The 13,955-nt window shown below is 45.1% G+C and overlaps 1 protein-coding gene and 1 long non-coding RNA gene across 3 annotated transcripts; both read right to left on the bottom strand.

Moving 5' to 3' along the window:
* Nucleotides 1-2,727: 2,727 nt before the first annotated feature.
* Nucleotides 2,728-13,657, bottom strand: LOC124278050. Its single transcript, XM_046713797.1, has 5 exons — nucleotides 13,329-13,657; nucleotides 8,588-9,581; nucleotides 7,915-7,974; nucleotides 5,878-5,937; nucleotides 2,728-3,750 (listed from the first exon to the last, which is right to left on the bottom strand). Exons 2-5 carry the CDS (start codon nucleotides 9,576-9,578, stop codon nucleotides 3,068-3,070), a joined length of 1,794 nt encoding a protein of 597 aa, XP_046569753.1. The 5' UTR covers nucleotides 9,579-9,581; nucleotides 13,329-13,657; the 3' UTR covers nucleotides 2,728-3,067.
* LOC124278051 lies at nucleotides 4,374-5,867 on the bottom strand. 2 transcript variants are annotated; one of them, XR_006898958.1, is made up of 3 exons: nucleotides 5,290-5,867; nucleotides 5,026-5,223; nucleotides 4,374-4,713 (listed from the first exon to the last, which is right to left on the bottom strand). It is a non-coding gene; the product is annotated as an uncharacterized LOC124278051 (long non-coding RNA). The 2 variants fall into 2 exon arrangements; XR_006898959.1 differs by having other exon boundaries at nucleotides 5,026-5,091.
* Nucleotides 13,658-13,955: the final 298 nt, after the last annotated feature.

Raw genomic sequence — 13,955 nt, 5'->3', positions numbered from 1 at the left:
ATCAACACTTAAGACTTTCTCCCTTCATTACTCAGGTGATGAGTGAGTTAAGCTTTGTGTCAGCTGTTTGAGTTATTCCCATTACCTAAATCTGAATAGTTGTGGCGGATATATGCATATTACACACATATTTCACGAGAGCGATGAACACTTGTAGAATGATTGTTTGTGTTTGGACATATGAAATAACTGTGCAATATAAGAATTGTTATACTGATCCTTGGATGTATAAATGGAATGTAGGTTTTTAAGAATAAAAAAGGAAAGATGACACTGCTTGGTTTTTTTTTGAAAAAAATGTTCCTTGAGAAAGGGGCGGTGGGGTAGCCTCGTGGTTAAAGCGTTCGCTCATCATGCCAAAGACCGGGGTTCCATTCCCCACATTGGTATAATGTGTGAAGCCCATTTCTGGTGTCCCGCCATGATATTGTTGGAATATTGCTAAAAGCGGAATGAAATACACTCACTCACTCACTCCTTGAGAAAGGGAGAGCTTAGAGGAGAGTTGTTTTCTTACAGTGAAAGTAAGGTAGGCACTAGACACTCTATGGCTCAAAATTACCTGCCGAAAGGGAAAAGAAGTGTTTATTATTTGGGACAAAAGAATCTCGTCAAGTCTGATGGCGGTTGAGAAACAGTTAACAGTCATTCCCTCCACAGGAAGAAGGGATCAGATTCTCTCTCTCTCTCTCTTCTTCCCCAGTGTGAGAGCCACGGAAGACTGGGTGGAATGTGTCCTTGCAACCTAGCAGTGTGACCTGGAGCGTTCAGACACTAGGTCGAGATTTGATGATGTACTCATACTCAGCGAGTTTAGTCAGCAATATTCCAGCTATATGGCGGCGGTCTGTAAATAACCGAATCTGGACCACACACTCCAGTGATCAACAGCATGAGCATCGATCTGCACAAGTGGTGATGTACTCTTGGACCAAACTCCTCACTTTGTTTTGTTTCTGTGCCAAATGATTTGTTTTACCTATGATAGCGTCGTAGGTTAACGCTGAATCGTCTTCGTGTGTGTACAGCTAGAAGCAAAGATCCGGATGTCGTGTCTGGCAGGGATGGCTAAAATGGCGCGTTACTTCGTGCAGACAAGGGTTAAACGATCCAGACTTCGTGGGTTCATATCCCAGATTTAACCAGATGGCAATTCTCTGCACCATACCCTCACTCGTGGCCTTCATCAAAGTGGAAGCAGATATAGCTCACATCACCATACCAGCCTTCAACCCCGTTACGAGGGGCGGTGGGGTAGCCTAATGGTTAAAGCGTTGGCTCGTCACGCCGAAGACCCGGGTTCGAATCCCCACATGGGCACAATGTGTGAAGCCCATTTCTGGTGTCCCCCGCCGTGATGTCGCTGGAATATTGCTAAAAGCGGCGTAAAACCAAACTCAGTCAGTCAGTCAGTCAACCCCGTTACGATAGCACGTGGTATGACCGAACAGCATGTCCACGGGGCGTCAGCCGCACTCAGTGTGGTAGATATCCCAGGAGATGGAACATATCCTGTTATTTCAAGTACACGTACATACTGAAACGAGACCCGTGAAGATCCGGGGTAGAATAGGTCTTCAGCAACCCATGTGCTTGCCATAAAAGGCGACTATGCTTGTCGTAAGAGGCGACTAACGGGATCGGGTGGTCAGTTTCGCTGACTTGGTTGACACATGTCATCGGTTCCCAATTGCGCAGGTCGATGCTCATGCTGTTGATCACTGGATTGTCTGGTCCAGACTCGATTATTTACAGACCGCCGCCATATAGCTGGGATATTGCTGAGTGCGGCGTAAAACTAAACTCACTCACTCACTCATTCACATACTGAAACGAACTGAACAAAGAAAGAGTTTTTTTTATATTTATGAAATTGTGTGCTCAATCTTCACTCCAAAAATATTCTCCCAAATCATCATGAACCTTTTTGTTCAGTATAAACGTGGCGGACTTATTAACGTTGTTGATCCTGCTCCCGGAGACGTTGCCATGTTGTCTCGCTATTTGTAAGTAATTAATCTGGCGTATACGACTAAACATCCATGATAAATAGCTGTGTTTACACACCGAGAAAACACACTCACGGTATAATGCGTCCTACGACCAAACATACAAGTAGAATGTTTGTCTGTAATTTTTCGGGCACGAGAGTCGCAGAATTCTTTGAGCTGGGTTCGAATCCCGCCTTGCTCCCACTTTGTATCTATTTTCGTCAGCACCACGCTCTTGTTCGAAGGTTTCACTAAGGGCGTTCCTCCCATATTAATCAGAGCGGCGTTAGACTCAGCTCACTGGACGTCTGTAATACTCATTGGCGTCCTAGCAAAGGTATGAATCACCTGGATGTAAAATAACAGAGGTCATAAATCCACTTGCCATATCTCAGTTACTTGAAGACTCTCGTGATTCACACATTGCTCTGCTAAGATACAGATTTACATTTCTCATCGTGCTACCGTGTTAAAAGTACAATATCTGGATATCAGAATAAGCGACCCCTCGTCCACAGACGCCCCCTACCCCTCAATCTACCTCGAGTCACCCTCTGTACCCAGTACACCACTATTAATGTATGCGATCCTTACCCTGGACCCATTCGCAGTCAATCCACAGCTTGGTCCAACAGCATGGTCCAACAGTAAGACGGACCGCAATACCCTCTGTAGACATTTCAAGTGCTTTTCACAAGCGTCCATCTTGAAACGGTTTTGACGTCCAACACGCACGGTCATTTACAGAACTTTTTATTATTAATTTAGACAAATTCTATAAACAATGGAGACAAATCGGTATCTAATTTAGTCATTATGGTGACCCTGTCCGTGATGGAGTTGTTCCCTAACTTTAAGCCTACAACGTACACTGGTCCCTTGTCTTTTTGTCACTAGCTGAGGCGTACGAAAGGGTATCTAGATGTTACAGTTAAACCTGATCTGTTCTCATACACCTGTCAATCACCTTTATACTTTTCAGACATGTTTATAACATATCTGCGAGATATTCTTGAATGCTGCACTGTTTTAAATAACGATGCAAGCCTGATAATTCGCTGAGATGTCACCACGTTTTAAACAGCAGACATCATATTCATTTCCGGAAACAAGGAGGTATTCAAAATATCGCTCAGTGCTTTAGAAATCTGAACATTGTTCCCAGAAACAATTTCCGAATTGATGATTGTCCATTCCGGTCGCCCAAGGTACAATATAGTCCACAGTGCTTGCTCAAACGCCACGTTTGACACACTACTCAACAGCTTCCCACCACTGACATCCATGATGTCGATCTGTCTCGTATCGCCGTCAAATAAAAACCCAAGGTGAAGGTCACACGACTCGCCAGCTTGATTCTGACCAATGGCGGAACAGAACACATCCTTCCCATCATACATTACAAAGAGACACACACGATTCACGTGATTTTTGTGCTGACTGCACGTGCGGAGTTCAAGATTCAGTTCCGCAGTTTGACTCCAAGCGACGTCCATTGGCTTCCTCACGAAGCTGATCTGGAATATATTCTTTCTGTCGGGTATCGCTTGCTTTAGTTTAAATGTTACTTTCATCTGAAACATCACCCGATGAACTTGTTGTAGATCGAGACTGGGGGTCAGGAGGACATGTCTCTGGGCCTGGATTCGACAGCCAGTGTTTGAGATTGGGTTTGACGGTCTGACGTTCGATACAGTCGAGTCGGACGTGGGGATGATGTCGTCACTGGCCGTACTGAAGTCATATTCCATATGTGGACCTGCAAGTATAAAAGTCATATTCCATATATTGACATGTAAGTATAAAGGTCATATTCCATATATGGACCTGCAAGTATAAAGGTCATATTCCATATATGGACCTGCAAGAATATAGGTCATATTCCATATATGGACATGTAAGTATAAAAGTCATATTCCATATGTGGACCTGCAAGTATAAAGGTCATATTCCATATATGGATCTGCAAGTATATAGGTCATATTCCATATATGGACATGTAAGTATAAAAGTCATATTCCATATGTGGACCTGCAAGTATAAAGGTCATATTCCATATATGGACCTGCACGTATAAAGGTCATATTCCATATATGGACCTGCAAGTATATAGGTCATATTCCATATATGGACATGTAAGTATAAAGGTCATATTCCATATATGGACCTGCAAGTAATTACTGGCACAAATAAATCGAGGCAACGGAATATAACCCAGTAACAAAACAAATCTAAAGAAAAGAATCGTCCATGATGAGACCAACACACCTTCCCTATACCCACCTAACGTAACATAGCGGATACCCAGCGTTTCCATCAAGTGTTTCCACTGAGGTTACCCTATACCCACCTAACGTGTCCTGCAGATACCCAGCGTTCCCACCTATACCCACCTAACGTGTCCTGCAGATACCAAGCGTTTCCACCAAGTGTTTCCACTGAACTTGCCCTATACCCACCTAACGTGTCCTGCAGATACCCAGCGTTTTCATCAAGTGTTTCCACTGAGATTGCCCTATACCCACCTAACATGTCCTGCAGATACCCAGCGTTTCCACCAAGTGTTTCCACTGAGATTACCTTATACCCACCTACGTGTCCTGCAGATACCAAGCGTTTCCACCAAGTGTTTCCACTGAACTTGCCCTATACCCACCTAACGTGTCCTGCAGATACCCAGCGTTTCCACCAAGTGTTTCCACTGAGCTTGCCCTATACCCACCTAACGTGTCCTGCAGATACCAAACGTTTCCATCAAGTGTTTCCACTCAGCTTGCCCTATACCCACCTAACGTGTCCTGCAGATACCAAACGTTTCCATCAAGTGTTTCCACTGAACTTGCCCTATACCCACCTAGCGTGTCCTGCAGATACCCAGCGTTTACACCAAGTGTTTCCACTGAGCTTGCCCCATACCCACCTAACGTGTCCTGCAGATACCCAGCGTTCCCTCCTATACCCACCTAACGTGTCTTGCAGATACCCAGCGTTCCAACCAAGTGTTTAATTGCGATTGAGATTGCCCTATACCCACCTAACGTGTCCTGCAGATACCCAGCGTTTCCACCAAGTGTTTCAACTGAGCTTGCCCTATACCCACCTAACGTGTTCTGCAGATAACCAGCGTTTCCATCAAGTGTTTCCACTGAGATTGCCCTATACCCACCTAACGTGTCCTGCAGATACCCAGCGTTTTCACCAAGTGTTTCCACTCAGCTTGCCCTATACCCGCCTAACATGTCATGCAGATACCAAGCGTTTCCATCAAGTGTTTCCACTGAACTTGCCCTATACCCACCTAGCGTGTCCTTTCCCATCTGCAAATACCCAACGTTACCACCCAGGGTGCCTTCCACCAAACCATCGTGTCATGTAATATGTCCAGGGGACACAAGATGGATTTTCCACATTATGTCCGTGGGAAGTTGAACCCGCGACATCGGCGCGACGAGCGAACCATTTAGCCACGACTCTGCTCATGCACCGTGGATGTTATATAATGATACCATCCAACAAATGCCACTATTTTCACTCTAGCCTGATCAGCTTATCGATAATCTCCTTGACTTCCCGTTATCTTATCATCTTACGTTAATCCTCTCTTAGTCTGACCAGTATCCTGTATGTAATCCCTGCGTCACGACGGACGACTAGTGAGCGACAAATACTCCCCAATGGCCGTGATGCTGGAGTGAGTGTCTCCTTGGTAGATGAAACATTCAGCACAGTGATTAGACCCACCGTGTAATTTACTGACGGTGATCTCAGTTTCGCTTCTCTTGTGGTAGCCAGCTATGGATGTTTTAAGTAGTGTAGACATATTTCTTATATTCCAACCTCACCGTGACGCTGAGGCTGGAGCTGATTTATTTCAGCACATACTTACAAATAATCTGCTTGACGTCTTTGTCCTTCTGTAGAACTATCACTTGGTCCCACTGAGAACCTGGACAACACACAAGTATATAGTGAGGTGAGGTGAAATTGGGCACACGTTTGTATGTGCGGCTGCTTGTACTAGCCCAGACTGAAGCTGGTTTTATAGTGCTAGCCCACTGAGATACCACACCGCAGTGAAGCATGAATACCCAACTCAGACACATTATACTGACTCCGAGCCGACCAGTCCTTGTTGTACCCATTAATGCCGAGCGCCAGGCAGGGACCAACAAGTACCATGTTTTAACGTCTTTTGGAATGACGCGGTCGGGGATCGAACCCGCGACCTTCCGCTCTCCGGGCGGACGCTCTAACCACTACACCACGGAGGCGGTCCACAAGTATGTAGGTAATCTAGGAAGGGTCAGGTCAACTTACAGGAGACATTGTATCATATTGTAGGAGAAAACTAAACATGTGTGCCGAAATATATGGGAGACTGAAGCTGTAGGAAGGTTGTCAGTAGCATATATAAGCCAGTGCTTTCTAGTGAGTGAGCGAGTGAGTTTAGTTTTACGCCGCTTTTAGCAATGTTGCAGCAATATCACGTTTGGGGACACCAGAAATGGGCTTCACAAATTGTGCCCATATGGGGAATCGAACCCGGGTCTGCGGCGTGACGAGCCAACACCTTAACCACAAGGCTACCACACCGCCCCCAGTGCTTTAGACAACATATTAGCAATTTATTTAAGTCAGTGCTTTCTAGGACAACAGCAATGTATTTATTAGGCAAGACGCTATAAGACATCATATTAGTACCGACATATAGCTGGAATATTGCTGAGTGCGGCGTAAAACTAAACTCACTCACTAAAATTCATATTAGTAATGTATTTAAGTCTACAAACCCATAGTGAAGTTAACTTCACGTGCCTCAGCTAGCAGTCACAATATGGCTGAAATACTGCCGATGTGACTTAAAATCTGAACTCACTCACTCACTCAGCTAGCAGTGCAATGACCGCGCATCATACTATGTTCGAATCAAGTGGCGCCATTTGACGCACCCGTCTATCGTCCCTTACTGTGACTAGGATTCAAGGCATCTTAACAATTCCACGTTTACCCATAAGATAAAAAGACGATGCAGTTCCCAACCAGTAAACCATCAACACTCCCTGCCTGTCACATAGGAACATCGCAACAACAACGAGATGCCCTTGTCTTCCGAGCAATTGTCTAACGTAAGTCCCCGCCCTAGGCCATTGTGAAGTTGTGACAGCCATAACAATGAGACCTGGATAGAAACTACCCTGATCTCTGCATGAGCTATACTCCAAACATGTCTCATTTAATCATTGGACACGATCAGATCTCCAAGTTTTCGGAAGTACGTAGTTCTGAAACTGGGTACGCAAACTGCACACGTCTATTAGCGTTTGAAACCTCCCGGGGTACCCCTTGGGGACCAGGGTCCCGTTTCACAAAGCTATCGTAGCGCAACGACTGTCGTACCTCCTACACTGCAACATAGACTTACGACAGCCGCAGCGCCACGGCAGTTTTGTGAAACGGGACCCTGGACCAGAACTGTCTGCTGGGGCGACTGATTTAGACAAGGTGGTCAGGCTCCATCCATGTCATCATGTCCCGATGTCTTGGGTCACTGTTCATGTTGTCACTCACTCACTCACTTATTCGTAGTTTACATATATTTCCGTAGTCACGTATGTTTGCAAATGTTTATTCATGTGCACTTTTCCATTTTTTGGTTGTTGTTTATTGTCGCACTACACAATATTCCAGCTATACGACGCCGGCATGTAAGAGTCGAATCTTGGCCTGGCAGTCCAGTGATTAATATCATGAGCATCGATCTACGCAACTGCTCTGTGGTGACATGCATGAACCAAATCACGTATCGCCCAATCCCGTTAATCGCTTTTTACGATAGGTTGCCAAGGACCAATTCTACCCAGGATCTAGGGTTTCTCCTAAAAGTATCATAGAACCACGTGACTGACACAGGTGCGTGAATTACCTGTGTGACACTCCTTCTGTGAGCCACGCGCGGACACCACATGGACCTTGACTTCAGCGGCTGAAATGAAGAACGGCAGTGTCGTCATCATGGGAGGTGATTCCTTAAAGGGGGACTTTGACCAGGCTCATTGCCAGTCTAAGTAAATATGAAACAGCTTGAAAAACAAAGTATTCGAGAAAACACAGATACATAATAATTATACTTCAGGCTGGACAAAAGAAAAGTTGTTCACTAGACATGCTGCGGGTGAATCTTAGCCCCCCTCCCTAACGCCCCTCCCCGACCCGAATGAGAGAAACTGAGATGGTGTTTACTGTGACGTAACGCAAAATGAAGCGGCACGCGATTCCGTCCCGAGGCTAGAAAATACACTAATCACATTGATATTAAGGAATAGCCAAATGTTCATTTGTTCCAAATCATAAAAATCATACTTTATTGTCTAGGGAGCTACATTTAACACTTACTCAGGTAACGTTATTACCCGGATATGGCAACTTAACTTTGTGTAATTCTAATAATGCCCAGTTATGACATCTATCATGTTTTACACTTTAGTAAGGATATCTCATAATAGGTGTTATGCTGTCAAGCAACATATTCGAGCAGCTGCACAGAGATGCAGGCATAGGAGGTAGTTCTATTTGAAACCTCCAATTCTTGATGTTACCTTGTTGGGTCTCTGAACGTTCCAGGCTGATGGAGTTGCAGTGATTCTCCTCGTCCAACCCTGTCGGTCTCTCCGTGGGTGTAAAGGTCACTGCCCTGACCGACCCGGCTCCGGCCATAACAATAGAGGCTAAATTCTGAATATTGGCTGGTACAAAACTGACGCCCCGCCTCACAAACTCAACGTCTTGTGGCTTTGCCTCAAGAACCGGCCGTAAGGATTTCTGTGGACCCTTAGAAGCATTCAGTAACTTAACCTGTGTGACCTTGTGTGATTCGATTGCCCTTGTGATGGCCTTGACCTCTCTCTCGACCTTTGACTCCACTTGGGACAGAAGCATTCCTCTCCGTTGTTGCAGTTTTTCTACAAGGTCATCGAACACAAGGTTAATTTCATCCACGGCCGTCGTCCTGGACAGGACAATATTGTCTCTAATACTGGACAGTTCCTCAACCCTGTTACCCAGCTCAGTTACCTTCCCAGAAATACCGTTTCCGCCACATTGACCTTGTTCTGAACGACCTTGACGAATGGTGCTTCTTCTCACCATCTGCTCCGATCTAGCCTGCTCAAACGTGACAGTGGCGTGTCCTTTGGTGGCACGGTTTGCCAAATGAGCGTATAGACACCCCGTGCACAGAAAGGCGACACACGTGTCACATTTAGCGGAGGCAGGGGTAGGTTCGACACAGCGAGAGCAAGACGGGACAGGGTTGCTTAATGACGTCTTCAGATGCTCCAAGAACCGCAGGATCAGCATCTCTTTCGGGAGGGATGTGATCCCCCCGGACAGGTCACAGTCCTGGCGGCACAACGGGCACGTGATGTGGGGCATGTCTCGGCTGTATGTCTTCAGGCACGGCTGGCACAGTGCCTGTGTGCAACACGATAGGCGACGTGGAATACGGACACTATCGTCGTAATGGTCGAGACATATCGGGCACTCTAGGAGTGCTTCCTTGAGACTCGCTAGGATGTTGGCGGCAGCCATTATCTGGAAGGAGAAGACACAGGAGTAACATGAAACGCTCGCTGCCAGTGGGGCCGCCATATTGGTTTCAAAGTCTTGTTTGCCATGGGTCTCGTTCACAGAGCGATCTCAGAGCTACGAAATTGTTGAAGGAAATCCAAGTTCTATGGATAGTTAACTTCCTTATTGTAATGAATGCGACGTTTCGGTGTAGATACTAACACCGCATTCATTGCAATAAAGAAGTTTACAATCCATAGAACTTCGTTTTCCTTCATCTTTACAACTTCTAAAATGCCTCTCAAAGAAGTTATACGACATTGTTTCAGAATGCGCATTACCATCGTCTTAAGACGAGTTGAGTTTTCACTTTGTGGAACGGCACCTTGGACGAAATAATTAAATCAGGAAGTGATAGGTGTATAGATTTCAAAGATATTTTCGTATTTTATGAAACGGACGCGTGTGTTGTAAATACTTCAGGGCACATTTGCATAATTTACTAACGGGCCGATCCTAGTGTCTACTGGTGACTTAAAGAAAACACCTCCAAACGATGAACATGTATCTACTAGATCATGTATCTGTTGTCTAATTATAGATAAATATTGATACTATACATAGGGGATACGGGCATAAAGGGTCTGAGGTGCCGCATTTCGATATGCAGAGTTGCGGCCCTTAGTTTTCTAGGATCCGATCGTCGTTTAAATCAAATACTACTCAAATTAGCCAGCTCAGTTCTAAACGTGCGACCTTTCCCAGCGGAATCCCGTGTGACCAGCACCGACTGAATCTACATCTGCTGACTACTTAGCGTAAGTAGAGCTTGGATGGATGATCACGTAAACAGATGACTACTTAGCGTAAGTAGAGCTTGGATGGATGATCACGTAAACAGATGACTACTTAGCGTAAGTAGAGCTTGGATGGATGATCACGTAGACAGATGACTACTTAGCGTAAGTAGAGCTTGGATGGATGATCACGTAAACAGATGACTACTTAGCGTAAGTAGAGCTTGGATGGATGATCACGTAGACAGAGAGATACTTGAGTCATCTCAATCCGACAGCACGGATCACTGCACACATTATTCAGCTGCCATGTCAGTTGGCATAGAAGGCCACATTTCTTTATAAGCATCAAACGGAATCAGGGACATTTGTCTAATACATATCCTCCACAAACTAGCTGCACACCTACACAGACTGTTTATGTAGTGAATCCCTCACGTGCACGGCATAGAAGGCCACATTTCTTTATAAACACCTAACTGAATTAACGACATAAAATTTTGTCTAATACATATCATCCCTAAACTAGCTGCACACCTACACAGACTGTTTATGTAGTGAATCCCTCACGTGCACGGCATAGAAGGCCACATTTCTTTATAAACACCTAACTGAATTAACGACATAACATTTTGTCTAATACATATCATCCCGAAACTAGCTGCACACCTACACAGACTGTTTATGCAGTGAATCCCTCACGTGCACTGCATAGAAGGCCACATTTCTTTACAAACACCTAACTGAATTAACGACATAAAATTTTGTCTAATACATATCATCCCCAAACTAGCTGCACACCTACACAGACTGTTTATGTGGTGAATCCCTTAGGATGTCTGCGTTGTCCCGTGCACGGTATACTGAGTGAGTGAGTGAGAGTGATTCCAGCAATATCACGTCGGGGGGACACCAGAAAAAGGCTTCTCACATTGTACCCATGTCGGGTATCGAACCCGGGTCTTCGGCGTGACGAGAGAACGCCTTAACCACTAGGCTAGCCCTATGCAGGGTATTCTGACTTAAAGGAACACTTCCTCGTGGTTACTATGTGTTGGAGGGTCGGGACGTAACCCCGATGACCTTTGAAACCGCAACAGGAACATTTACATCAATTACGACATGAGGTGCTTAGATTCCCATTCCCGTTGACCCACATAATTATTAACACTTAACGCTTTTAACGCAAACGCAAGATATACTTGTTTCATGTTTGTATGGTTTACTTGACAATATTTCAGCAACGTGGCGGCGTCCTGTAAACAGTCGGGTGTAGACCAGACAATCCAGTGATCGATATGATGAGAAACGGCCCATACAGTGAGTGTATAAGAAGACACGCAGTCAACCAGGTAACTAGTCTGACCACCTGATCCAATCCGAACTGATATAGGACTTCACGTCAGTGTGCGGAATAGCCACTGACCCGTGTCTACATTCAAATTTCGGGATGGTGAATTATTTTGTGGGCTAGTATCTTTCAGGCATAGCAAAATTTGGAAACTATTTCGCACACTGCTTCACGTGCTATTTCTTCAGAGAAGTTGGCGGCGTGGTAGCCTAGTGGTTAAAGCGTTCGCTCGTCACGCCGAAGACCCGGCATCGATTCCCCACATGAGTACAATGTGTGAAGCCTATCTCTTGGGTCCCCCGCCTTAATGTCGCTAGAATATTGCTAAAAGCTCTGTAAACCCTCACTCATTCACTCATCTGGGAAGCCGAGTAGTTGACGGGCTTGCCCAAACACCTGACGCCTCTCCTGTATGGTATCCTGGGGCTCTTCAGCAGTCCAGTGGTTAAAGCAGTGACGCTCCCGGCATAGGGTCCTGGTTCGATTCCACACAAGGATACACAGTTTCAAGCGTTAAATGTCCTATAGTGTCAGAGTGCTACAACACCTCACGCCCAAACTCAGCCACTGTGATTATAATTCTACGTTTGTCACGCCCTTGCCGTGACTTTAAGTCCCAGAAATAAAGTTATCATATTTACAATACATATTGGGCTTGAGTTGGACCTCTGTTCGATGTCTTCCCTACGATCTGGGACACTGGGCGTAGTGAGGTTCAACTGAAGGGTCAAATATGCAAGAACTACGTTATGTCTGTCTGTCCTTCCATAAAAGGCTTCCACGTCGTTACATAATGCAAATATTACCCATACGTCCAGGGCCCCGTTTCACAAAGCTATCGTAGCGTTACGACCGTCGTAAGTCTATGTTACAGTATAGGAGGTGCGGCAGTCCCAGCGCTACGACAGCTTTGTGAAACGAGACCCAGCAACTTGTATTGACTACGCAATCTCTACACCACACTCTACTAAACCACTTATAGGTTGTCTGTAGTTACCTAACACGTGGAGACATTTACACAAAGGCGTACGTCGCAATAAGAGGGTATTGATTGATATGTGGGCCACCTCCGCAGCGCTATAACGGGGGAGGAACTGGGGTGGTGGGGAGTGGTGATGGTAAATGTTTCTGATATACAGCGATATGAGTTGAGTTCTGTGGTAAACAATATAGCGGGAGTCGGTGCGGACAAACCACGGATCATAATGAGTGCAAATCTCGGATTCGAACCCATCACCAGAGGAGGCAACTCTGTGGGTCAAACGTACCTTCAGAGAGCATACACATTAACCGAGTGATATGCGCATTAACTTAATGATATTCTTTCAACTTCTTTGACAGGCATTTTAGAAGATGGGAAGTACAATATAGACATATAGAAATTGTTATCCATAGAGTTTGTCTATACTGATATTCTTTTAAACTGAGTGATACACAAAAAGTGTATGATGTACACACAGTTTAGAATGGTATACACGTAGACTGAATGCTCTACAAGGACGAAATGCCATATTTGAACACACCTTGTAGAATGCTCTACAAGGACGACATGCCATATATGAACACACAGTGTAGAATGCACAAAGAACACACAACTGAACATATATATAAGTATATACTCACGAGAATTATTCAGGTGACGGTTGGTTGCCTGTAAAAAATGTCGTCTTGCCAGGTAGTAATAGTTAAATATTACACAGTTTACAGATAGGTTTTGCGCTTTACATGATGTGATGTCAAGAGACTTCCCCGCTATAATACATCAACGTCTTCAAGCCCAGACTACGCGACTTAACGCGTGCCATGCTGTGGCCATGTTATGTCGCCGAATCCCGGATAATACTACAAATGACGAAGTTGTATATTGGGACTCCTTCCTCAACACGATAGTCTCGTTCATAACGAGATCTACAAACGAGGAGGAAACGAGATACGTCGAGCGTGACTTTATGTTTACATTGTAGTTTGTCATGATATGACCTGTACCCTTTGACCTCTGACACCCCGGTTGTCAATGTCAAGCCGGGTGTGGACTTATTTCTTGATAAATTACCTCCGTGAAGATAAATATAGGTTTTAGCTGATAATATCTACCTAGGTCAAACCGAACCTCCGGGTAGTTGTGTAGTGGAGATATGAAGCAATAGGAACAGATACTGTATGCAACAGTTTCCCTTTCACGGTTAGGCAAAACGGTGTTAGCGCTTCGGGCATGTCCGGTTATTTCCGTGATTTTCAGACGGTGCACGG

Source organism: Haliotis rubra, unplaced genomic scaffold, assembly GCF_003918875.1.
Source record: "Haliotis rubra isolate DU_JTF1 unplaced genomic scaffold, ASM391887v1 Scf230, whole genome shotgun sequence".
NCBI lineage: Eukaryota > Metazoa > Mollusca > Gastropoda > Lepetellida > Haliotidae > Haliotis > Haliotis rubra.
This window is presented reverse-complemented; position numbering and strand designations above follow the sequence as displayed.